This window comes from Moschus berezovskii, chromosome 9, assembly GCF_049115385.1.
Source record: "Moschus berezovskii isolate FMDL1 chromosome 9, NW_MosBer_1.0, whole genome shotgun sequence".
Classification (NCBI taxonomy): Eukaryota; Metazoa; Chordata; class Mammalia; order Artiodactyla; family Moschidae; genus Moschus; species Moschus berezovskii.
Window position 1 is genome coordinate 21,363,923 of NC_142468.1, and position 27,258 is coordinate 21,391,180.

Here is a 27,258-nt window from a genome sequence, read left to right on the forward strand (position 1 = left end):
TAGCAGTATTCACATGTTTATTGAGCAGTAAAAATTATATATGGTCAACATTGTTACTTTCATTTGCAAACGGAAGAGTTGGGCCTTATACAAACCTGTACTTGACTTTTTATCAAGAGTACTCGTCATCAAATTACTCATATCTAGGCTTCGGCAGGTCTGGAATTTTCTCTCCATTGGATAGGAGTATATGGTTGGAATTCCAGTTGATAACATTTTTATTTAAAATAAAAAAAGTAAAAACAGAATCAACACGGTCAAGTTGTCTTATTAGTCTTAAGGATTTCTGGATTTCGTCCTTGGAGGAGATCAGGATCTTCCCAAGGCCTGGGTCCTCGAATATTTTTCCAGTCATCAAAGGTGGAATCCTTTATTTTCTACAGAGCCACAAAAATCAGAGCATAAATATTAGTATAGGAGTCCTGTGAGTTTGGCTAGGACCTAACTGAATAAATGAGTAGAGAGAATTCAATAGGCCCTCACTTATAATTCTACTAAATTAATCAACTGCATGTCAAGCTTAATAATTAAAGAAATATTATATTTCCTTATAGGATCTGGAATTTTTCTTGCTATTGATATTACTGCCTATCTTTCCCCTCATCAGAATAAAACTATTAAAAAAGGAACAGAGTCTACATGTCTTTTAAAAAATTTATTTTGTTGAATTACAGTTGATTTACAATGTTGTGTTAATTTTTGCTATGGCAAAAGTTCTTCAGTTATACATATAAATGTATACATACACACCATACATTCTTTTTCATATTCTTTTCCATGATGGATTATCACAGAATACGGAATATACTTTCTTGTGCTACACAGTAGGATCTTGTTGTTTACACATTCTGTATATAACACTTTGTTTCTGCTAATCTCAAACTCTCAATCCTTCCGTCCCCCACCTGCCCCCACCTTAGCAAGTCATAAGTCTGTTCTCTATATCAGAGTCTGTTTTTGTTTGTTCATTTGTGTCATACGTTAGATTCCACATATAAGTGATATCATATGGCATTTGTCTTCCTCTTTCTGACTTACTTCCCGTAGTATGATGATCTCTAGATCCATCCATGTTGCTGCAAATGGTGTCATTTTTTTTCTGCCTGAGTAGTATTTCATTGTACGTATGTACCACATCGTCTTTACCCATTCATTTGTCAACAGACATTTAAGTTATTTCCATGTCTTGCCTATTGTGAATAGTGCAACTATGAACATAGGGGTACATATAGGGTACATATATTTTTCTGAAAATTATAGTTTTCTCCAGGTATATGTTCAGGAGTGGGATTGCTGGATCATATGGCAACTCTATTTTTAGTTTTTTGAGGAACCTTCATATTGTTTTCCATAGTAGCTGCACCAATTTACAATCCCACCAACAGTGTGGGAGGGTTATCATTTCTCTAAACCGGATTCAGCATTTATCTATAGATTTTTAATGACTGCCATTCTGATCTATGTGAGGTGGTTCCTCTTTGTTCCAAGTCATGCTGACTTGTATTTCTTGAATAATTTACATGTTTTATTTCTGACAGCACAAAGAAAGGGAAGAAGCTGAGAAAACGAAATTCCACCTCCACACCGATGCAGCAGAGTAATGATTGGCACAGGTGCCACAGGAAACGAAAGGAAGACACCAGAGGTGGAGACTGTACAGAGTCTGCTAGAAGGAGGACGGATCACAGTGATTTGTTCTGCACCTGAGAAATGAGCCTGGCCTGAAGAATGAAAAGCAATTCCCTATAGCGGCTGTGAACAAAGACCTTTGGGGGCAATAAAAACTAGTTTCATGTACAGTTTGGATCACTGTATCTTCAGTTAGCTGTACCTCTGAAGCACAGGAATGAAAATAGGAAAAAAGGGAAGAACACAAACATTTCTTTATACTCTCACACCACTCTGACAGTAACTTTCATATATATGCTTTGGTTATTCTGGAATAATTAACTGAACAAGATAGAAAAAGAAACACAGAGAACACAGGACAGCTGACATCCAGTGACAGAGGAAATGATATAAATTGACCTTGACACTTGGATATTAAGCATTACTCTTTTACCAATAAGCTATATAACCCTGTGCAAGTGATTTGAGTTATCTGGGCACTAATTTTCTCATAAGTAATAACGAAAAGACAAGACCAAATGGTCTGCATGATTTCTTCAGCTTTCATATTCTATGATTTCTAAAAGAACTATAAGAAACATCTACTTCCAGACAAACCCTTCATAGCTCATATATTGCTTATATACTGAGAAGTACCAAGTTAGAAGTTTAAGAGAAAATAATGGGGAAATAGTGAATAATGATTCTCTAAATTTCTCTTAGAACTTTACCAAGAGTTTAAATCTACAAAGGTGAACAAAATTCTAATTCAAGAACAGAGTAAATTATTTTCAAGTATAGTTTTGAAATGCTCCAAAGTTAAAAAAAAGGTTTTAAGAAAGAACAATGGCCTTTACTCAGACAACGTAAGACATATATGCTCAAAAGAATTTAAGAATAACTGCCAGATGGGATGCAAGGCTGACTGAATTACTTCATGCAAAAGTGGTCCAGTTTCAAACTAAACTAAAAGAAAAATAGCAAACAACACAGTGGTCCAGTCTTTAGCTCTGACAAGATCCTCTAGGGAAAACAATTCAGAGAAGGAGTCCCACAAAGTTCAGGGGATTTAGGAAACCTCAAAGCCTTTCCACAGATTCTCCCTTACAGAGTGTAAAATCAAGCTCAAAATGACCAGCCAATAACTGAACCGCTAAAATGAGAATCAACCACTCTTCACAAGTCTCTTCAATATTTACTATTCACAATGCCTATATTTCAATAAAAAAGGATCACACATAAAAAGAAAAGGGAAAATATGATAAGAGATGGAGAATGTCCTCCTTCCCAACATCCTATAATTAAACGTGCTATTAACTCCTTGATTTTGTTAATCAGATAGCTGGAAAAATGATACTTTGTTATAATGTTAATTAACATTCCTATTATAAGTTGAACATCTCTTTATATGTTTAAAAAATGCTATTTATTTCCTTGTCTCTGAACTCATTACATGTTTGCCCATGTTTCCACTGCCAACTGAGTTGTTGAAATTGTATACTGGTTTGCTCTTTATATTTAAATTAATTAATTCATCATGATAAGGATAAACAATACTTTTAGGATTTCTCATCTAACTACTGACTTTATATTACACACTTTTTTTTAGGTGGTACCTTTGAATATTTACTTTTAAAGTATCTCTATTTCTCATCACATTTAAATAAGCTTTTCTGACTCAAGAACACAAAAAAGAAACTTCAATTTTTTACTCCTAGTACTTTTAGCCTTTTGGGTTTTTTTATCTTTAAATTCTTGATCCATCCAGAATTTACTCAGAGTATATGAAAAACAGATCCATGTTTACTGTCTTCTCAAACAACCACATAGTTGTTCCAATAACATATATTTAAGGCAATATTTTCTGTACTTGTTAATAATTTGAATTCACATTAAGGCAGATAAAACGAGTCACAGACTAGGAATATTGCTACATTAGCATACTGTACCTCGTATTCTGATTCCAACGACACTTTATTCATTTTCAGCTTTTTTTCTAACTCAGGATCAATCTGTAGAAAAATAAAAGCAGCCATAAGTTACTTAAGTCTGTTAGATTCCATTTGCAATTTAAAAAGTTAATATAAGCACGGCTCAGATGGCATGGCAGATTACAAAAATGTGGGGAAATCTCCACAATCTATCAAACTGTATGACAACTAATATCTCAATAGTACTATGACCACTACTACAACTAATAGCAGCCAAAAATTTACCAAGCACCTGCTTTATGCCACGTATACTGACACTTATTATTTTCTATAACCCACAAAAAAGTGTATGACCTAAGTATTATTATCTGATCAAAGCAAGGATAATGGAATACAGGGAGTTTGAATGACTTGTCAAAGAGGCACACCTTGGCTTTGAACTTGGCCCTCTGCCTCCAGTTGCTGTTGTTCAGTCACTAAGTCATGCCTGACTCTTTGCAACCCCATGGACTACTGCACGCCACGTTTCCCTGTCCTTCACTATTTCCTGAAGTTTGCTCAAACTGATGTCCATTGATTCAGTGATGCCATCCAACCACCTCATCCACTGTTGTCCCCTTCTCCTCCTGCCCTCAATCTTTCCCACCATGAGGGTCTTTTCCAATGAGTCAGCTCTTAGTATAAGGTGGCCAAACTACCGGAGCTTCGTTTTCAGCATCAGTCCTTCCATGAATATTCAAAGTTAATTTCCTTTATGACTGACTGGTTTGATCTCCCTGCTGTCCAAGGGACTCTCAAGAGCCTTCCCCAGCGCCACAGTTCAAAAGCCTCTATTCTTAACAGCTCAGCCTTTTTTATGATCCAACTCTCACATCTGTACATGACTACTGGATGAACCATAGCTTTGACTATATGGACTTTTGTTGGCAAAGAAATGTCTCTACTTTTTAATATGCTATCCAGGTTTCTCATAGTTTTTCTTCCAAGGAGCAAGTATCTTTTAATTTCATTGATGCAGTCACCATCTGCAGTGATTTTGGAGCCCAAGAAAATAAAATCTGCCACTGCTTCCATTTTTTCCCCCATCTATTTGCCATGAAGTGATGGGACCAGATGCCATGATCTTAGTTTTTTGAATGCTGAGTTTTAAGCCAGCTTTTTCACTTTCCTCTTTCACCTTCACCACGAATGTCTTTAGTTCCTCTTCACTTTCTGCTATTAGGGTGGTCTGCATATCCGAGGTTATCGATAATTTCTCCTGGCAATCTTGATTCCAGCTTGTGATTTATCCAGCCTAGGATTTCACATGATATACTCTGCATTTAAACTAAATAGCAGGGTGACAATATACAGTTTTGATGTACTTCTTTCCCAAATTTGAACCAGTCCATTGTTTCATTTCAGTTCTAACTGATGCTTCTTGAGCTGTACACAGGTTTTTCAGGAGGCAGGTAAGGTGGTCTGGTATTCCCATCTCTTTAAGAATTTTCCCTCTTGACTCTCCCTTAATCTCAGCCTCTCAACCCTTGTAATTCCTGTCAACCTCAACCAATCTTCTCAATTCCTCTCAAAGTTAGTCCACCTTACCCTCTCAACGTTGTTTGAACTCAACCTTACCTAAACACTGACTCTTAACTTCACCAGAGTCTGACTTCTCAGTATCAACCAACCTGGACCTCTCACTCTCAGGAGGTCTTGTCCTCTGATCCTTCTCAGCTAAACTTTGTCCTCTCAGCCTCCTTCCACAGACCTCAATCCTCTCAACTTCAATCAACCTCATTTCTCTCAACTTTGTTCTCTTCACTCTGACCCCATCCTCTAGACCTCTTCTGTTATTGCAATCTCCCTCATTCTCCTTTGCTGTGAAAATTTACCCAGTCATTAAAACCAAAGCCTTAAGTCATCCATATTTATTTAGATTTTAATATTACATATATCACTATCAACTTGCTGCTACAAATTCCTTTAGAATCCATTCATTTCTATTGTCACTGCCAATGTTTTACTTCAGATTCCAGTACTTTTCATCTATATTACTGCCAAAGGATCTTAACAGGTCTCTATCTCCAACTGAAACACTCTTTTCCCTCCTATCTTGCTCCCCTAATCTCCATCCATCCTGTACTCTTGCCAAAGAGTTCTATGAAAATATGCCCAATAGTCCCTCTATGTTATACAATACTAATCATTTTCATCATTTAGTTATCATTGAACTCTTATCATTCTTAAAGCCTTAATTCAAAGGTTGATACCTCTAGCAGACCTTCTCTGATATCCCTTTCCCAAATCTAAACTATGTATTTCTCCTTGAAGTTCTAGCAATGTGTTATGCAAAATTCTAAACTAGCACTTCTCTCCTTGAAGTTCTAGCAATGTGTTATGCAAAATTCTAATCTAGCATTTCACTAGGCATTGTTATATTGCATGTTTGGATACATTTTAATATTAGAAGTCTCCCAACCTTGATTATGGGGCTTTCTGGGTAGCTCAGCTAGTAAAGAATCCGCCTGCAATGCAGAAGACCCCAGTTTGATCCCTGGGTCAAAAGTTCCCCTGGAGAAAGGAGGGCCTACCCACTCCAGTATTCTTGGGCTTCCCTGGTGGCTCAGACAGTAAAGAATCTGCCTGCAATGTAGGAAACCTGGATTTGATCCAGTTGGGAAGGTCCCTCGGAGGAGGATATGGTGACCTACTCTAGTATTCTTGCTGAGAGAATCTCCATGGACAGAGGAGCCTGGTGGGCTGCAGTCCATGGGGTTGCAAAGAGTCGGACATGACTGGGTGACTAAGTATAGCACAGCACAGCCTTAATTATGCTATAAGTTTTATAAGAATCAGTTTCTTGAATCTTTATCTGTAGGATCTAAGACATGATAAACTCATGACAAATATGCAATTATTTTTCAAATATGTATATGACATCCCATTTCCAAAAGCCAGATTACTATAACTTTCATCTTAGAGCAAAAGGGCAAAAAGTCCTCAATAAAATAATTGGGATGTTAACAGAAACTTTAAAACTCAGTTGATAACTGGTCTATTCCCTCACAGAAACCATATATTCCTTTTCAACTTAATATTTATTCTAATACCTACTGTCTTTAACACTAGCTAGAGTTGGTATTTCTCTTAAACCATAAGATTAACTGAAAAAACTGAATAAGCTTTCAATACGCTACTTTCCCACCAACATTACTGAGGTCTGCTAATGAAATACAGCTGACCCTTGAACAACACGAGTTTGTTCTTTGAGAGTCCACTTATACAAGGATTTTCCTCAATAAATATACACTTGGCCCTCCATATCTATGGGTTCCACAGGCATGGGTTCAGCCAGCTGCAGACTGTAAAGTACTGTAGTATTTACTGAAAAAAGTCCATGGTACCAGTGGAGCAGCACAGTCTAAACCTCTGTTGTTTCAGAGTTAACTGTACTTGGGAAAAAAACAAGTATCAGATGTGCGCCACAAACAAAAGCTACATACTTTTGAATGAATTAACCAGAATTCTTCTGTAACAACAGAACTGAATTTGGTAGTAATTACACATCACTTCATGGGAAATAGATGGAAAAACAGTAGAAACAGTGTCAGACTTTATTTTTTGGGCTCCAAAATCACTGCAGATGCTGATTGCAGCCATGAAATTAAAAGACGCTTACTCCTTGGAAGGAAAGTTATGACCAACCTTGATAGTATATTAAAAAGCAGAGACATTACTTTGCCAACAAAGGTCTGTCTAATCAAGGCTATGGTTTTTCCCGTGGTCAAGTATGGATGTGAGAGTTGGACTGTGAAGAAAGCTGATCGCCGAAGAATTGATGCTTTTGAACTGTGGTGTTGGAGAAGACTCTTGAGAGTCCCGTGGACTGCAAGGAGATCCAACCAGTCCATTCTAAAGGAGATCAATCCAGGGTGTTCACTGGAAGGACTGATTATAAAGCTGAAACTGCGATACTTGGCCACCTCATGCGACGAGTTGACTCACTGGAGAAGACTCTGATGCTGGGAAAGGTTGGGGCGGGAGAAGAAGGGGACGACAGAGAATGAGATGGTTGGATGGCATCACCGACTCTGTGGACATGAGTTTGAGTGAACTCCGGGAGTTGGTGATGGACAGGGAGGCCTGGCGTGCTGTGATTCATGGGGTCGCGGAGAGTCGGACACGACTGAGCGACTGAACTGAACTGAACACAAACTAGTAAATGTAACAAAAAGAAGCAGACTCACAAATACAGAAAACAAACTAGTCCTACCAAAGCAAACTATAAAAAAGACCCCTATAAATCCATTATCTACATCTCTTTTTCCACATATTTATACATATACCATGCATTCGTGGAATCTAAAAAATACAACAAACTAGTAAATATAACCGGAGAAGGCAATGGCAAGCCACTCCAGTGCTCTTGCCTAGAAAATCCCATGGATGGAGGAGCCTGGTAGGCTGCAGTCCGTGGGGTCGCTCAGGGTCGGACACGGCTGAGCAACTTCACTTTCACTTTTCACTTATTGGAGAAGGAAATGGCAACCCACTCCAGTGTTCTTGCCTGGAGAATCCCAGGGACAGGGGAGCCTGGTGGGCTTCCATCTATGGGGTCACACAGAGTCGGACACGACTGAAGTGACTTAGCAGCAGCAGCAGCAGTAAATATAACAAAAAGGAAAGTGAAAGAAAGTGAAGTTGCTCAGTTGTGTCCAACTCTTTGCGACCCCATGGACTGTAGCCCACCAGGCTCCTCTGTCCATGGAATTTTTCAGGCAAGAGTACTGGAGTGGGTTGCCAGTTCCTTCTCCAGGGGATTTTCCTGACCCGGGGATGGAACCTGGGTCTCCCGCACTACAGGCAGATGCTTTTACCATCTGAGCCACCAGGGAAGCCCAACAAAAAAGAAGCAGACTCACAAATACAGAAAACAAACTCGTGGTTAGCAGTGGGGGGAGGGGTAAAGTGGTGGAAAGTATAAACTACTGGGTGTACGATAGGCTCAAGGATATATTGTACATCATGGGGAATATAGCTAATACTCTGTAATAACTCTAAATGGAAAGTTATCTTTAAAAATTGTATAGGACTTCCCTGGTGGTCCAGTGGTTAAGAATCTGCCTGCCAAAGCAGAGGACACAGGTTCAATCCCTGGCCCAGGAAGATTCCACATGCTGTGGAGCAACTAAGGCTGTGTGCCACACGTGCTCTAGAACCTTTGCTCCACAACAAAAGCTGTGCTCCACACCTGGAGAGCAGCGCCCGCTCACTGCAGCTAGTGAGAGTCCTGGCACAGCAACGAAGGCACAGCACAGGCAAAATTAGTAAGTACATAACAATTTTAAAAAATTATATAAGACTTTTAAAGAAATGTTCTATAAAAGAGCCTAGAGATCATTCATCACACTTAAAAAGCAAGATGAGGACATCTCTGGTGGTCCAGTGGCTAAGACTCCATACTCCCAATGCAGGGACCCTGGGTTCAATCCCTGCTCAGGGAGATAGATCCCACATATTGCAACTAAGACTCAGTGCAGCCAAATAAATAAATATTAAAAAAAAAAAAAGCGAGATAAAATTCAGACAGCTTAGTAATTTAAGTATCCATGTCTCATAAACCAAAAAATATATATATACATGTCAAACTCCAATGAGACTTCTTACTTTAATCTTTACAGCATCATAACGAATTTGAGAAAACTCACGAAGACCAAAAGAACCTCCAACAATCAGCAACTGAAACAAAACAGAGAAACAATTAAAATAGAAGGGCAGAATTCAGCATATCTATATTTTACTTATCTAAATGCCAAGGGTGGCAGATTATACAAAAATCCTACAGATTATTCTTCTTGGTGAGTTACCATTCATCTTTTCAGAGCAAATGTAGTATATACTATCACTGGGAAACATTTTAGCATATTAGCAAATACCAAAATCACTAATTTATACCTGTACTTGATCCTATGATTTAAATACCAGATCACAATCATTGTATCAGTTAATTCTTATAAAAGACCTATGAACTAAGGAAAGACTATACACTTAGTATATAAGAAAGTAAAAGCACAATCAACTAAATGGCCTGCATATGACTACAATGGATAAATCCATGAAAAAATCCTGGCCTTGCCTCCTCAAGACGAGAATGTTTTCAATTTTTATTATTTTGCAAAATAAGCCAATTAGAGAGCATTTCTCTATTTTCTTACCAAGTGATAAAATAATAAGAAGCCACATTTCTCAGTATGTGGTAAACCTTAGAAAAACCCTTGAACTGGCCAAAGAACAGTTCTATGAAGACCTACAAGACCTTCTAGAACTAACACCCAAAAGAGATGTCCTTTTCATTATAGGGGACTAGAATGCAAAAGTAGGAAGCCAAGAGATACCTGGAGTAACAGGCAAATTTGGCCTTGGAGCACAAAATGAAGCAAGGCAAAGGCTAACAGAGTTTTGCCAAGAGAATGCACTGGTCATAGCAGACACCCTCTTCCAGCAACACAAGAGAAGACACTAGACATGAGCATCACCAGATGGTAAATATCAAAATAAGATTGATTATATTCTTTGCAGCCAAAGATAGAGAAGCTTTACACAGTTAGCAAAAACAAGTTGGGGAGCTGACTCTGGTTCAATCATGAACTCCTTATTGCCAAATTGAAACTTAAAGAAAGTAGGGAAAAACCACTAGACCATTCAGGTATGATCTAAATCAAATCCCTTACGATTATACAGTAGAAGTGACCAATAGACTCAAGAGATGAGATCTGGCAGACAGTGTGCCTGAAGAACTATGGATGGAGGTTCATGACAGTGTACAGGAGGCAGTGATCAAGACCATCCTCAAGATAAAGAAATGTAAAAGGGCAAAATGGTTGTCTGAGGAGGTCTTACATATAGCTGAGAAAAGAAGAGAAGTGAAAGGCAAAGGAGAACAGCAAAGATATACCCATGTGAATGCAGAGTTCCAGAGAATATCAAGGAGAGATAAGAAAGCCTTCCTCAGTGATCAATGCAAAGAAATAGAGGAAAACAGTAGAATGGGAAAGACTAGAGATCTCTTCAAGAAAAATTAGATACCAAGGGAACATTTCATGCAAAGATGGGCTCGATAAGGACAGAAATGGTATGGACCTAACAGAGTGAGTAAAAGTCGCTCAGTCGTGGCCGACTCTTTGTGACCCCAAGGACTATACGGTCCATGGAATCCTCCAGGCCAGAGTAATGGAGTGGGTAGCCTTTCCCTTCTCCAGGGGATCTTCCCAACCCAGGGATTGAACCCAGGTCTCCCACATTGCAGGCAGATTCTTTACCAGCTGAGCCACAAGGGAAGCCCAAGAATACTGGAGTAGGTAGCCTATCCCTTCTCCAGTGGATCTTCCCAACCTAGGAATCGAACTGGGGTCTCCAGCACTGCAGGCTGATTCTTTACCAACTGAGCCACCAGGGAAGCCCTTCTGAAGTAACTTCTAAAGAACCGGAAGCAAAAACAGGGTGTCAGGGACAAATGTAGGGTACTGTGCGTGTCCCCTGCACTCAATGCCACCAAAGGGGTGGGCAAACCACTTAAGACACCCCTTTGGCCCGACCCCTGGACACACTCCTACCCTCACCCCATTTAAGGAACCAGCTCAACCCCCTTGGGGAACAAGCAAGGGAACCTGTTACCTGTTTTCGTTCCTCCTTGATGCAGCAGGGGCCCCAAATTGGGGCTTGCCTAAATTTCCTGTCTAGCCTCTTATCAATTTCTATTGATTAAGAAAGGCAAAGAACCCTGGTTGGTAACCAAAAGACACATCCCTGATTTTCCTAATTCTTTCTTCAGTTCAGTTCAGTCGCTCAGTCGTGTCCGACTCTTTGAGACCCCGTGAATCACAGCACATTCGATCCTTGAGTCAGGAAGATTCCCTGGGGAAGAAAATGACAACCCATTCTAGTATTCTTGCCTGGGAAATCCCATGGACAGAGATGCCTGGTGGACTACAATTCACAGGGTTGCAAAGAGTCAGACTCAATTGAGCATGTACTCGTGCTGTAGCATAACAACTTTCAAATGTACATTTTCAATGGGAAACATCCTGCTGAACTGAAGACCTGCCCTCCTACTTGACATATTCACTTGAACGTTTACCAGGTATATATGAATTAACATGAAAAAATTCATTTTTTACCCCAACACTTTCTGCCCCAATCTTCTGCCAATCAATCTTTCACAAGCCAGTTAAGACCAAATATTTTCATCCAATTACTCAAGTCAGCTTCTTTGGAGTCCTCTTTAGCTCCTCTCATTCATGCATGTGTGCTCAGTTGCTTCAGTCGTGTCTGACTCTTTGTGACCCCATGGACCAAGCTCCTCTGACCATGGGATTTTCCCGACAAGAATACTGGAGTTGGTTGCTATGCAATCAACCAGGGGATTGTCCTCTCATTCATATCTCACATCTAATGCTTCCCTGAGTTCTGTCACTCTACTTTCTAACTATTTTTTGAATATCATAATTTCTGACTATATCATCTTCTAATGTTCTAGTCCTGGCCACCATCATCTCTTTTCTGGACTATTGCTATCACATTACCCACATGCTACATAATGAAGAATCTGTCTGGTCTTACTCCTGGGTTCTTAGGAGGAAGCTGCTGCTGCTGCTGCTGCTAAGTCACTTCAGTCGTGTCCGACTCTGTGTGACCCCATAGACGGAAGCCCACCAGGCTCCCCCGTCCCTGGGATTCTCCAGGCAAGAACACTGGAGTGGGTTGCCATTTCCTTCTCCAATGTGTGAAAGTGAAAAGTGAAAGTGAAGTCGCTCAGTCGTGTCCGACCCTTAGCAACCCCACGGACTGCAGCCTACCAGGCTCCTCCATCCATGGGATTTTCTAGGCAATAGTACTGGAGTGGCTTGCCATTGCCTTCTCCGTAGGAGGAAGCTACTCACTTGCAATTTCTTGAGCGACAGGAGCATCTCTGTTATTGGGACTACACCTGAGTTTATGTTAATGAAATGACTCACTGTAGTCCCTAGATAGGCACAGGATAGAGGCTGGCAGTGCTGGAATGGTCAACCATGTGACTACAGGGTTGAGGCTTTGAGCCATGTGATAGCAAGCTGACCTCCCAACCTCCAAGGAGGAAAGGGTAACTGAAGACTGAGTTCAGTCACACAGTCAATAATCAAATCAACCACAGATGATGAAAATCACAATTAAAAACTCTGGATGAGTTTCCTGGTTGATGAACACATCAGTGTGCTGGCATGGTGACATGCTCTGATTCCATAGGGAGAAAACACGGAAATTCTGCCTTTGGGAACCTCCACAGACCTTGCCCTAAGTGTTTCTTCTTTGGTCTGTTTCTAATCCGTAAACTTTATAATAAAACACTAATCCTAAGTATAGTCTTTTCCTGAGTTCTGTGAGTCATTCTACCAAATTACTGAACCTGAAGGGCTATTAGGAACCACTGAATTTATAACCAGTTAATCAGAAGCACAGGTGACCCCAGACCCCAGAACTTTCAGCTGGTGGCTGATAAGGAGAGTTCTATGGAGAACCATGCCCTTAATCTATGAAGTCTGCACTAATGCTGGGTCAGTTCAGTTCAGTCGCTCAGTCGTGTCCGACTCTTTGCAACCCCATGAATCACAGCACGCCAGGCCTCCCTGTCCATCACCAACTCCTGGAGTTCACTCAAACTCATGTCCACAGAGTCAGTGATGCCATCCAGCCATCTCATTCTCTGTCGTCCCCTTCTCCTCCCGCCCCCAACCTTTCCCAGCATCAGAGTCTTTTCCAGTGAGTCAACTCGTCACATGAGGTGGTCAAAGTATTGCAGTTTCAGCTTTAGCATCAGTCCTTCCAATGAACACCCAGGATTGATCTCCTTTAGAATGGACTGGTTGGATCTCCTTGCAGTCCAAGGGACTCTCAAGAGTCTCCTCCAACACCACAGTTCAAAAGCATCAATTCTTCGGCGATCAGCTTTCTTCACAGTCCAACTCTCACATCCCTACATGACCACAGGAAAAACCATAGCCTTGACTAGACGGACCTTGGTTGGCAAAGTAATGTCTTTGCTTTTTAATATACTATCAAGGTTGGTCATAACTTTCCTTCCAAGGAGTAAGCGTCTTTTAATTTCATGGCTGCAATCAGCATCTGCAGTGATTTCGGAGCACAAAAAAATAAAGTCTGACACTGTTTCCACTGTTTCCCCATCTATTTCCCATGAAGTGATGGGACCAGATGCCATGATCTTTGTTTTCTGAATGTTGAGCTTCAAGCCAACCTCTTCACTCTCCTCTTTCACTTTCATCAAGAGGCTTTTGAGTTCCTCTTTACTTTCTGCCATAAGGGTAGTGTCATCTGCATATCTGAGGTTATTGATATTTCTCCCGGCAATCTTGATTCCAGCTTGTGCTTCTTCCAGCCCAGCGTTCCTCATGATGTACTCTGCATATAAGTTAAATAAGCAAGGTGACAATATACAGCCTTGACACACTCCTTTTCCTATTTGGAACCAGTCTGTTGTTCCACGTACAGTTCTGACTGTTGCTTCCTGACCTGCATACAGGTTTCTCAAGAGGCAGGTCAGGTGGTCTGGTATTCCCATCTCTTTCAGAATGTTCCACAGTTTATTGTGATCCACACAGTCAAAGGCTTTGGCATAGTCAATGAAGCAGAAATAGATGTTTTTCTGGAACTCTCTTGCTTTCTCCATGATCCAACGCATGTTGGCAATTTGATCTCTGGTGCCTCTGCCTTTTCTAAAACCTGCTTGAACATCTGGGAGTTCACGGTTCACATATTGCTGAAGCCTGGCTTGGAGAATTTTGAGCATGACTTTACTAGCATGTGAGATGAGTGCAATTGTGCGGTAGTTTGAGCATTCTTTGGCATTGCCTTTCTTTGGGATTGGAATGAAGACTGACCTCTTCCAGTCCTGTGGCCAGCGCTGAGTTTTCCAAATCTGCTGGCATATTGAGTGCAGCACTTTCACAGCATCATCTTTCAAGATTTGAAATAGCTCAACTGGAATTCCATCACCTCCAAGGAGTAAGTGTCTTTTAATTTCATGGCTGCAATCAGCATCCGCTGGGTAGTTAGTGTCAAAATTGCATTATACATATCAACCACTCAGAGGCTTCTCAAGTGGCTCAGCAGTAAAGAATCCACCTACCAATGCAGAAGATGTAGGTTCAATCCCTGGGTTGGGAGGATAACCTGAAGAAGGAGATGACACCTACTCCAGTATTCTTGTCTGGGAAATCCCATGGACAGAGGAGCCTAGTGGACTATAGTGGGGTCACAAAGAGTTGAACTCGACTGAGTGACCATGCACTCATTACCTTAGTACCTATCAGTTTCAGTTCAGTTCAGTCGCTCAGTCATGTCTGACTCTTTGCGACCCCATGAATCACAGCACGCCAGGCCTCCATGTCCATCACCAACTCCCGGAGTTCACTCAAACTCATGTCCATCAAATCGGTGATGCCATCCAGCCATCTCATTCTCTGTTGTCCCCATCTCCTCCCACCCCCAATCCCTCCCAGCATCAGAGTCTAACTAAATACCTTCATCTGTGCACTAGATCCCAGTCATCTTACATACTGAAAGGCAGTGATTCATCAAAAATCTTGCTTACCACATGGCACAATTCATCATAAAAAATGCTATTTCTCCCATCTTACTAACAAATTTCTCTAGACCTTCCCTCCCCATTGCTTTGTTCTTACCTGCAGTAAAATATCGCAAACAATATATCTATACTTGCTGCTCTTCCCACTTTCTCTGAGACCCACTCCAACCATCACTCCTATCTATTTTTACTAAATGCAATGTTTAACTCTCTGTTCTCATCTTATGTCATGAGTGAAATATGACAGCTCATCACATTTCTCTGCTTTTCTCTTAAGCTTGGTTTTTCTTTTACCTCACTGAGAATTCTTAGTTTCCTGTATTGGTCCCTCCTGTAGATCCCAACTCTCTAAGGTTGGAGTATCCCCCAGGGCAAAGAGTTTGGTCTTTCCTACCTACATTAATTTCTTTTGTGATCTCCATCAATTTTAGACTTTAAAAACAATTACGTGTTGGTTATTAACTTTCCACACCTGGAAGTTTTAAGCGATCAATTAGGTACCAGGTAAACAAGGCACAAGGGTTCCCAGGTGGCTCAGTGATGAAGAATCCACCCGCCAATGCAGTAGATACAAGAGACAAGGGTTCCATCCCTGGGTTGGTGAGATCCCCTGGAGCAGGAAATGGTAACCCACTCCAGTATTCTTGCCTGGGAAATCCCATGGACAGAGGAGCCTGGCTACCATGGGGTCGAAAAAGAGTTAGTGACTAAACAATAACAACAACAACAAAGACACAGAAATTAGCACTACAAGGGCTCCAGAACCCAAATTATTATGAGAAAGAAAGCTTCAAATATAAGGCTACTGTGTGCTTAGTAGCTGTCGTGTCCGACTTTTTGCAGCTACTATCCACAAGCTTAATCCAAGCATGGTAACTGCTGCTAAAGTAGAAGACCTAAAGAGAACACCGTTTCCTAACACACTATTCAGAATCTCCAAGATAAACTAAAAATTCAGTTATCATAAGAAACAGGAAACAGCAGAAACTTGAATTAGCAAGGGCAATTGCCTCACATTAACAAAGACGGTAAAGGAATCATCATAAAAGTGCTTCAAAGAGCAGTATCTGATGTTCTTAAAACAAATGAAAATTAGAAAATCTTACCAAAGATGAAAAAAAAAGGAACCAACACGTGAAATCAATGAAATAGAAGAGTAAGAGCTCCAAAAACTTTCTCCATCAAACATTTACTAAAGAAGAATTACTAAATTTCAGTTAAAGCAGAAAGCTTGGTGGCATTTTTAACCTACTCAATTACCACATCTTGATCCCCACTCCATGGTAACCACGAAAACCAACAGCCTAAAATCATGATCTAAAGAAATAACGACTGGAAGGGGCATAATGAGGTGGAACTCCTTAAAATCTTTTATCATTATTTGACCAGTCTGGTGGTTCCCTGGAAGACCCCACTTACAAGGCAATCTTTAGTCTTCCTGACTTGGGCTGCAACTAGTGCAAAAAGACTTTTCCCTGGAAATATTTGTTAAAAAAAATTCAGAGGCATACTGCCTGAGGTAATAAGACAACAGGATAAAGAACAATCTAACCAAAGAACACAAAATGAATATATGAGGAATAAGGTGTTCACAGAAGACTAAAAAAAACTCAAACACATTCCTGACTCTGGAAAGACATGTGAAATATAGCAGGTGCTTGTCCTCCAAGTCCTCTGTCTGAATTTTGTCTGTGAAAACACTTTAGGCGAGTGAATAAGTTTAATCAGAGAAGTGAGAAAATGAAGAAACAAACAAACAAAACAGTCAAAGGACACCAAATAATATCATTAAGCATAGTCCAGGTCCTTTAGTTCCTTCTCAAGGGCTCTGGATAATATTCTGAGCCATATGCTGTGAGCTATCTTATAGATACTGAAATCCACACCAGCTGGAATCAAGTTAACTACACGATGACCAGACTGGTCATGACTTGAGCTGCCACAATTCTAAGAACCGGCCTCAAGGAAATGGGAAAAAACTGATGATGGAACTGAAGATTAACATTACTCAAAACAATCAAGATGATGCTGGTCACACCACTGATGACCAACTCCAAGACAACTGTCAGAGCTGACTGTGCTGTTTCTGTATCTCGCCCTCTCTCAGGCTCAAGCCCACTGAATGTTGTGGGGGCCTTTGGACAGGCATATGCTACTGCCCCCACTCACCCATGTTCAGTTCAATTCAGTTCAGTCGCTCAGTCTTCTCCAACCATTTGTGACTCCGAGGACTGCAGCATGCCAGGCCTCCTTGTCCATCACCAATTCCCAGAGCCTGCTCAATCTCATGTCCATCGAGTCGGTGATGCCATCCAACCATCTCACCTCTGTCTTCCCCTTCTCCTCCTGCCTTCAATCTTTCCCAGCATCAGGGTCTTTTTCAGTGAGTCAGTTCTTCACATCAGGTGGCCAAAGTACTGGAGCGTCAGCTTTAGCATCTGTCCTTCCAATGAATATTCAGGACTGATCTCCTTTAGGATTGACTGGTTTGATCTCCTTGCAGTCCAAGGGACTCTCAAGAGTCTTCTCCAACACCACACTTCAAAAGCGTCAGTTCTTCAATGCTCAGCCTTCTTTATGGTCCAACTGTCACATCCATACGTGACTACTGGAAAAACCACAGCTTTGACTATATGGACCTTTGTTGGCAAAGTAATTATTCTGCTTTTTAATATGCTGTCTAGCTCAGTCATAGCTTTTCTTCCAAGGAGCAAGTGTCTTTTAATTTCATGGCTGAAGTCACCATCTGATGTGATTTTGGAGCCCAAGAAAATACAGTCTGTCACTGTTTCCATTGTTTTCCCATCTATTTGCCATGAAAGTGATGGGACCGGATGCCATGATCTTAGTTTTCTGAATGTTGAGTTTTAAGCCAGCCTTTTCATTCTCCGCTTTCACTTTCATCAAGAGGCTCCTGAGTTCCTCTTTGCTTTCTGCCATAAGGGTGCTGTCACCTGCATATCTGAGGTTATTGTTATTTCTTCTGGCAATCTTGATTCCAGCCTGAGCTTCATCCAACCCAGCATTTTGCATAATGTATTCTGCATATAAGTTAAATAAGCAGGGTGACAATATACAGCATTGATGTACTCCTTTCCCAATTTGGAACCAGTCTGCTGATCCATGTCTGGTTCTAACTGTTCCTTCTTGACCTCCATACAGATTTCTCAGGGGGCAGGGAAAGTGATCTGGTATTCCCACCTCTTGAAGACTTTTCCACAGTTTGTTGTGATCCACACAGTCAAAGGCTTTGGTGTAGTCAATAAAGCAGAAGTAAATGCTTTTCTGGAACCCTCCTGCTTTTTCAATGATCCTACAAATGTTGGCAATTTGATCTCTGGTTCCTCTGCCTTTTCTAAATCCAGCTTGAACACCTGGAAGTTCTCAGTTCATGTACTGTTGAAGTCTTACTTAGAAAATTTTGAGCATTACTTAGCTAGCCTGTGAGATGAGTGCAATTGTGTGATAGTTTGAACATTCTCTGGCATTGCCTTTCTTTGGGACTGGAATGAAAACTGACCTTTTCCAGTCCTGTGGCCACTGCTGAGTTTTCCATATTTGCTGGCATACTGCGTGCAGCACTATTAACAGTATCATCTTTTACAACTTGAAATAGTTCACCCATGTTGCTGGTATCCAAAATAAAGCAGCCTTTCCTTTCCACTAACTTTACTTTTTTATTGGCTTTCGAGCTGCAAGCAGCCAGATCCTACTTTTGGTTACACATACATATGAACAGAATGGTCCACGTGCCCATAGCTGTGTGTAAGTTCAGGAGATTTCTGAGAAGACCCCAACACTCAATAATGAATAAATTTGAGGCTCTGAGCAAATAAGTAAAACTTCAAGGCAGGGTTGTAACCTGCCTGAGTATTGAAGGAATGCCCAATCTAGCACACGGAGCGCATTGACCAAGACTGGGAAACTTACTGATCCAGGTGTTTAAGGAAACCTCTGCCCAATACTGGAGAAGGAAATGGCAACCCACTCCAGTGTTCTTGCCTGGAGAATCCCAGGGATGGCGGAGCCTGGTCGGCTGCCGTCTATGGGGTTGCACAGAGTCGGACACGACTGAAGCGACTTAGCAGCAGCAGCAGCAGCTGTCCAATACAAAGAAAAACACATTCTCTTAAAAAGGCAAAAAACTTGAATAGACAGTTCCTCAAAGAAGATATACAGATAACCAATAATCAATCGTAAGAAAGGATGTCCTGCATCATTAGTCATCGTGCTGTGCTCAGTTGCTCAGTTGTGCCTGACTCTTTGCGACCCCGTGGACGCCTGCCAGACTCCTCTGTCCATGAGGATTCTCCAGGGAAGAATACTGGAGTGGGTTGCCACGCCCTCTTCCAGGGGATCTTCTCAAACCAGGGATCAAACCCAGGTCTCCCACATCACAGGTGGATTCTCTACTGTCTGAGCCACCAGGGAAGTCCAAGAATATTGGAGAGGTTAGCCTATCCCTTCTTCAGGGGTTCTTCCCAATCCAGTAATTGAATCAGGGTCTCCTGCATTGCAGGCAGATTCTTTACCAGCTGAGCTACCAGAGGAGAAATGCAAATCAAAACCACTTCACATATCCTTGTAAGGGTTTAATTACTTTTAAAAAGTGGACAATGACAACTGTTGATAAGACATGGAAAAATCAGAAGCCTCATATGTTGCTGGGGGGAATGTAAAACGATGTACTTTCTGAGAAACAGTTTGACAGTTCCTCAAAATGTTAAACATGGAGCTATCTTATGATGCAGCAATTCGACTTGTAGGCATTTATCCAAGAGGAATGAAAACACATCCATACAAAAATCTGTACAGGAATGTTCATAGCACCATTATTCATAATAGCCAAGAAATGAAAAAAAAAAACCAACTAATGCTTATCAATGGACAATAAATATTCAACTGATGGAATACTATCTAGTCACTAAAAGGGTATGACACTTTGATACATGTTAGATGAATGAACCTTGAAAACATTATGCTAGGTGAACAAAGTCACTCACAAAAGACCACAAATTGTATTAGTCTATTACATTTATAGAGAGATGATTAATGGTTACATAAGACGGAAGAGGCTTTTTGGTTCCTCTTCACTTGCTGCCATAAGGGTGGTGTCATCTGCATATCTGAGGTTTTTGACATTTCTCCCGGCAATCTTGTTCCAGCCTGTGCTTCTTCCAGCCCAGCATTCCTCATGATGTACTCTGCATATAAGTTAAATAAGTAGGGTGACAATATACAACCTTGACGTACTCCTTTTCCTATTTGGAACCAGTCTGTTGTTCCATGTCCAGTTCTTTTTTTTTCCATGTCCAGTTCTAACTGTTGCTTCCTGACCTGCATATAGGTTTCTCAAGAGGCAGGTCAGGTGGTCTAGTATTCCCATCTCTTTCAGAATTTTCCACAGTTTATTGTGATCCACACAGTCAAAGGCTTTGGCATAGTCAATGAAGCAGAAATAGATGTTTTTCTGGAACTCTCTTGCTTTCTCCATGATCCAACGCATGTTGGCAATTTGTTCTCTGGTGCCTCTGCCTTTTCTAAAACCTGCTTGAACATCTGGAAGTTCATGGTTCACATATTGCTGAAGCCTGACTTGGAGAATTTTGAGCATGACTTTACTAGTGTGTGAGATGAGTGCAACTGTGTGGTAGTTTGAGTATTCTTTGGCATTGTCTTTCTTTGGGATTGGAATGAAGACTGACCTTTTCCAGTCCTGTGGCCACTGCTGAGTTTTCCAAATTTGCTGGCATATTGAGTGCAGCACTTTCACTAAAAAGTCTCTTGATGAAAGTGAAAGAGGAGAGTGAAAAGGTTGGCTTGAAGCTCAATATTCAGAAAACAAAGATCATGGCATCTGGTCCCATCACTTCATGGGAAATAGATGGGGAAACAGTGGAAACAGTGTCAGACTTTATTTTTTTGGGCTCCAAAATCACTGTGGATGCTGATTGCAGCCATGAAATTAAAAGATGCTTAATCCTTGGAAGGAAAGTTATGACCAACCTAGATAGCATATTAAAAAGCAGAGACATTACTTTGCCAACAAAGGTCCGTCTAGTCAAGGCTATGGTTTTTTCAGTGGTCATGTATGGATGTGAGAGTTGGACTGTGAAGAAAGCTGATCGCCGAAGAATTGATGCTTTTGAACTGTGGTGCTGGAGAAGACTCTTGAGAGTCCCTTGGACTGCAAGGAGATCCAACCAGTCCATTCTAAAGGAGATCAATCCTGGGTGTTCATTGGAAGGACTGATGCTGAAGCTGAAACTCCAGTACTTCAGCCACCTCATGTGAAGAGCTGACTCACTGGAAAAGACTCTGATGTTGGGAGGGATTGGGGGCAGGAGGAGAAGGGGATGACAGAGAATGAGATGACTGGATGGCATCACCGACTCGATGGACATGAGTTTGAGTGAACTCTGGGAGTTGGTGATGGACAGGGAGGCCTGGCGTGCTGTGATTCATGGGGTTGCAAAGAGTCGGACACGACTGAGTGACTGAACTGTACTGAAGTGTACAAGTGAGTTTGGTGATTCCTTTAGGGTGATGAAAATGTTTTGAAATTAGATTGATAGTTTCCAAACAATGAATATACTAAAACCATCTTCAGACATTAAATGGTCTGAATTTTAGTATGCAGAAACCAGTAATGACGGGTCAGATTAGAAAGGTAAATTCTGGGGGACTACATGGTCATTGCACAAATTGAAACAACAAATGTACTCTCTTTTCCAAGTGGTTTGGGAAAGAAGGGAAGGAGAGTACTGTTAGCCTATACCTGGTACTCTAAGTCCTCTTCTGTTTATTGTTGAATAAATATTCTTGTGAAGTAAGCACTAACATTTATGTAAGAGATATATATAAAAAAAAGAGTAAAAGAGCTGGCCTAAAATTCAATGTTCAAAAAACTAAGATAATGGCATCCAGTCCCATCACTTCATGGCAAATAGATGGGGAGAAAATGGAAACAGTGACAGACTTTATTTTCTTGAGCTCCAAAATCACTGTGGATGGTGACTGCTGTCATGAAATTAAAAGACGCTTGCTCCTTGGGAGAAAAGCTAAGACAAACCTAGACAAAATATTAAGAAGCAAAGAAATCACTTTGCCAACAAAGCTCCACCTAGTCAAAGCTATGGTTTTTCCAGCAGTCATGTATGGATGTGAGAGTTAGACCATAAAGAAAGCTGAGCATTAAAGAATTAATGCTTTCAAACTGTGGTGCTGGAGAAGACTGCTGAGAGTCCCTTGGACAGCAAGGAGACTAAACCAGTAAATCCAAAAAGAAATCAACCCTGAAATATTCATTGGAAGGACTGATGCTGAAGCTGAATCTCCAATACTGTGGCCACGTGATAAGAAGAGTCGACTCACTGGAAAAGACCCTGCTGCTGGGAAAGACTGAAGGCAGAAGAAGGGAGCGACAGAAGATAAGATGGTTGGATGGCATCAGCAACTCAATGGACATGAATTTGAGCAAGCTCCAGGAGATGGTGAAGGACAGGGAAGCCTGGCGTGCTGTAGTCCATGGGGTCACAAAGAGTCAGACACAACCGAGCAAATGAACAACGACAGCAAAGAGAGAAAATAATTTCAACTTTAAGTATAGTAGTACGCTATAGCAATTATGGCATAGTAATATAGTAAATCTGCTGGCATATTGAGTGCAGCACTTTCACAGCATCATCTTTCAAGACTTGAAATAGCTCAACTGGAATTCCATCACCACCACTAGCTTTGTTCGTAGTGATGCTTTCTAAGGCCCACTTGACTTCACATTCCAAGATGTCTGGCTCTAGGTCAGTGATCACGTTATCGTGACTATCTTGGTTGTGAAGATCTTTTTTGTACAGTTCTTCTGTGTATTCCTGCCACCTCTTCTTAATATCTTCTGCTTCTGTTAGGTCCATACCATTTCTGTCCTTTATCGAGCCCATCTTTGCATGAAATGTTCCCTTGGAATCTCTAATTTTCTTGAAGAGGTCTCTTGTTTTTCCTATTCTGTTGTTTTCCTCTATTTCTTTGCATTGAAAGAGGAGAGTGAAAAGGTTGGCTTGAAGCTTAACATTCAGAAAACAAAGATCATGGCATCTGGTCCCATCACTTCATGGGAAATAGATGGAAAAACAGTGGAAACAGTGTCAGACTTTATTTTTTTGGGCTCCAAAATCACTGCAGATGCTGATTGCAGCCATGAAATTAAGATGCTTGCTCCTTGGAAGGAAAGTTATGACCAACCTTGATAGTATATTAAAAAGCAGAGACATTACTTTGCCAACCAAGGTCCGTCTAGTCAAGGCAATGGTTTTTCCCGTGGTCATGTATGGATGTGAGAGTTGGACTGTGAAGAAAGCTGATTGCCGAAGAATCGATGCTTTTGAACTGTGGTGTTGGAGAAGACTCTTGAGAGTCCCTTATACTGCAAGGAGATCCAACCAGTCCATTCTAAAGATCAATCCTGGATGTTCATTGGAGGGACTGATGCTAAAGCTGAAACTGCAATACTTTGGCCACCTCATGCGACGAGTTGACTCACTGGAAAAGACTCTGATGCTGGGAAAGGTTGGGGGCGGGAGGAGAAGGGGACGACGGAGAATGAGATGGCTGGATGGCATCACCGACTCTGTGGACATGAGTTTGAGTGAACTCCAGGAGTTGGTGATGGACAGGGAGGCCTGGCGTGCTGTGATTCATGGGGTCGCGGAGAGTTGGACACGACTGAGCGACTGAACTGAACTGAATATAGTAAATATGGAATATCCAACTGATATGTGATGAAGACCATGCATCATTTGAGCTCTTTCTAGTACTGTTGGGTTTTAGAGAACTGAGTTCAACATTTTCCCCTACAGAATTAGTTACTTGTCTGTGAAGAAAGCTGAGCGCCTAAGAATTGATGCTTTTGAACTATGGCGCTGGAGAAGACTCTTGAGAGTCCCATGGACTGCAAGGAGATCCAACCAGTCCATCCTAAGGGAGACCAGTCCTGGGTGTTCATTGGAAGACTGATGCTGAGGCTGAAACTCCAATACTTTGGCCACCTCATGTGAAGAGTTGACTCATTGGAAAAGACCCTGATGCTGGGAGGAATTGGGGGCAAGAGGAGAAGGGGACAACAGAGGACGAGACGGCTGGATGGCATCACCAACTCGATGCACATGAGTTTGGGTGAATTCTGGGAGTTGGTGATGGACAGGGAGGCTTGGCGTGCTGCGGTTCATGGGGTCACAAAGAGTCGGACACGACTGAGTGACTGAACTGAACTAGGACCCTTTGACTATGTGGATCACAACAAACTGTGGAAAATTCTTCAAGAGATGGGAATACCAGACCACCTTACCTGCCCCCTGAGAAATCTGCATGCAGATCAAGAAGCAACAGTTAGAACTGGACATGGAACAACAGACTGGTTCCAAATTGGGAAATGAGTACGTTAAGACTGCTTATTCAACTTATATGCAGAGTACATCATGCAAAATGCCAGGCTGGAAGAAGCACAAGCTGGAATCAAGATATTCCAATGAGACTTTTCCATCAGGTTATTCCAATATCAATAACCTCAGATATGCAGTTGACACCACCCTCATAGCAAAAAGTGAAGAAGAACTAAAGAGCCTCTTGATGAAGGTGAAAAAGGAGAGTGAATAAGCTGACTCAAAACACAACGTTCAAAAAATGAAGATCATGGCATCTGGTCCCATCCTTTCATGGCAAATAGATGGGGAAACAATGGAAACAGTGACAGACTTTTTCTTGGGATCCAAAAATCACTGTGGATGGTAACTGCAGCCATGAAATTAAAAAATGCTTGCTCCTTGGGAGAAAAGCTATGACAAATCTAGACAGTGTACTAAAAAACAGAGAGATCACTTTGTGGACAAATGCCCATATTGTTAACTGAGGACCCACATTTTGAAACAGTATAGACCTAGGTCCAGTGTAGTACGGATTCAGTATAGACACAGAGACCAGTATAGAGAAATACACTTAGGAAGAAGTCTACTGTGGTAGTCTTGTCTAAGAAATAAAACAAATGAGGGAATCCCTAGAAGGTACTTTAATACTAGTTGTTTTAAGAGCTTAGCTTTGATGATTTTGAAAGATAACAAACAAAACTAAACTATCTTCCAGTGGGACATGCAGGTGACCTCAACTTGCACTGACAATCACGTTTTCTGAATGGACCTCTATTTTGTTGCAGGGAGGATAGTTTTCACACAGTCCCTGTTGGCGATGCAAACAGAATTCTGCGTTGTCTCATACATGATTTTGTTTAAACTTTTAAAAAGATAAAAAGGGGTTTTTAAAAATTAAAAAGAAATCCACATTCATCAAAGATGAACTAAAAAAAACACATTACTTTTCTAAGGTCACTACTTTCCTTTAGTCCTGGTTAAATGCAAAACCTGGTAACTTTTCCTGTACCAAATTCTTATCAAAGTAATAAACTATGTAAAAACTGTTCACCTGCTTTATTTAAATTATTTCATTTACTATGACATCAAGGCTTGTTGAAACAAAATACCTTGCCAAGGTCAAACAGAAAAGAAAGAGTGTGGTTTCACTGGATTCCAACTCCGGTTGGTGTTAAGCATTAACTTGAATCTTCAAGACGAACAGGATCTTCTGAAAACTCCATGTAGGAGTGGATACAAAAACAAAACAAAAACCAAACGCCAAAACTACTTGCAACGTGCTTTTAAAATATCAACTATAATGCAGCGACTATCTGCAGGGTTCATACACTGTGCTACATTTAACTCACAAGGATTTTTTTTTTAACTCATAACAACCCTGGAAGAATTAAGCCAATTCACAAACTAGTAAACTGAAACCTGAGGATGCCCAAAACTGTAGTCAAATTCAGTGAATATAACTGGTTTCAATGATCAGAGTTATCTTCAAGCTGCAGCGTGGCAGGCGGGAGGTTGGGGTGGGGGAATGGGAGTTTAGGTTCGGGTTAAAATCTGGTTCAGAAGCACAGCCAGGTTAACTACCAGAGGTCAAACAAGGACCTGAGCTCACACTACCGGCGCGGGGAATGACTAGGAAACTAGGGCTGCCTAAAGGCCAGCCACATTCTAGCGCAGGTTGCGGTACCTCGCCTCACACAGTACAGGTTCGCCGCACTCAGCTCCCAGCCAATCTTGAGGTCCCACCCTTTCGGAATCCCTCCTCCCCACCCGCCGCCAACACACACTTTACCCTCACTGCGCTCACCAACATGGGAACTCCGTAGCGAAGGGTCTTATTCTTGCGCAGGGCGCGCCTCACCGCGTAGGCGAACATGACTTAACTGTCCGAGTCGTTTGGACGCCAATCAGGCCCAACGTGGCCTCTCGAATCTCAGTAGCTCCGCTACCAAGACGTCCTTGACTCACATCTTTCCCTTGGCCTCCCAGTGCTGGGTCTTTCTAAGATCGACCTCCGGCAGGCAAAAGCAATAGATCCGTAGTAACACACTCAAGCTTCCCCCCGGAAATTCGAGTGCGAGGCATTTAGTTCCGGCAAGCTAGTGTCCCCTTGGGACTTGAGACTGGTTGCGTTTGCATGCTTTGTCGCTCAGTCGTGTCCGACTCTTTGGACGCCATGGACTGAAGCCAGCCAGGTTCCTCTGTCCATGGGGATTCTCCATGCAAGAATACTGGAGTGGGTTGCCAATGCCCTCCTTCAGGGGATCTTCCCAACCCAGGGATGAACCCAGGTCTCCTACGTTGCACGCGGATTCTTTATCGTCTGAGCCACCAGGGAAGCCCAGTCATGTTTGTACTAATTATCAAAGGATGTGGAACCTGTATTTATCTCCCGTGTTCTGGGTCTCTTCTTAGAACACTTCCTGGCACATAAAATCAGCTCAATAAAATTAGGTTTAAAAAACCTACTTTGAAGTCAGTACTCTAATCTCTGCAGCAATTTACGGAGTTGTTCACTTGCTCAGTCACGTCGTGACTTTGCAACCCCATGAACTGCAGCACGCCAGGCTTCCCTGTCCTTCAACATCTCCTGGAGCTTGCTCAAAGTCATGTCCATTGAGTCCGGTGATGCCATCCAACCATCTCCTCCTCTGTCATCCCCTTCTCCTCCTGCTTTCAATCTTTC

The 27,258-nt window shown here is 41.6% G+C and overlaps 1 protein-coding gene across 2 annotated transcripts; it reads right to left on the reverse strand.

Annotated features, from left to right (window-relative positions):
* On the reverse strand, window positions 1-26,609 carry COX16 (cytochrome c oxidase assembly factor COX16). 2 transcript variants are annotated; one of them, XM_055436717.2, is made up of 4 exons: window positions 26,380-26,604; window positions 9,189-9,260; window positions 3,558-3,620; window positions 1-377 (listed from the first exon to the last, which is right to left on the reverse strand). In XM_055436717.2, exons 1-4 carry the CDS (start codon window positions 26,446-26,448, stop codon window positions 258-260), a joined length of 324 nt encoding a protein of 107 aa, XP_055292692.1. In that variant the 5' UTR covers window positions 26,449-26,604; the 3' UTR covers window positions 1-257. The 2 variants fall into 2 exon arrangements, with proteins under 2 accessions (XP_055292692.1, XP_055292694.1); XM_055436719.2 differs by lacking the exon at window positions 9,189-9,260 and having other exon boundaries at window positions 26,380-26,609.
* Between the last annotated feature and the right edge of the window lie 649 nt (window positions 26,610-27,258).

Excerpts from the sequence above, each read along its gene's own strand:
- COX16 (XM_055436717.2), bottom strand. The coding sequence starts at position 26,448 with ATGTTCGCCTACGCGGTGAGGCGCGCCCTGCGCAAGAATAAGACCCTT. Across the intron at positions 9,261-26,379 it reads GCTACGGAGTTCCCATGTTG|TTGCTGATTGTTGGAGGTTC; the intron begins GTGAGCGCAGTG and ends GTTTTGTTTCAG. Across the intron at positions 378-3,557 it reads CGTTGGAATCAGAATACGAG|AAAATAAAGGATTCCACCTT; the intron begins GTACAGTATGCT and ends GTGGCTCTGTAG.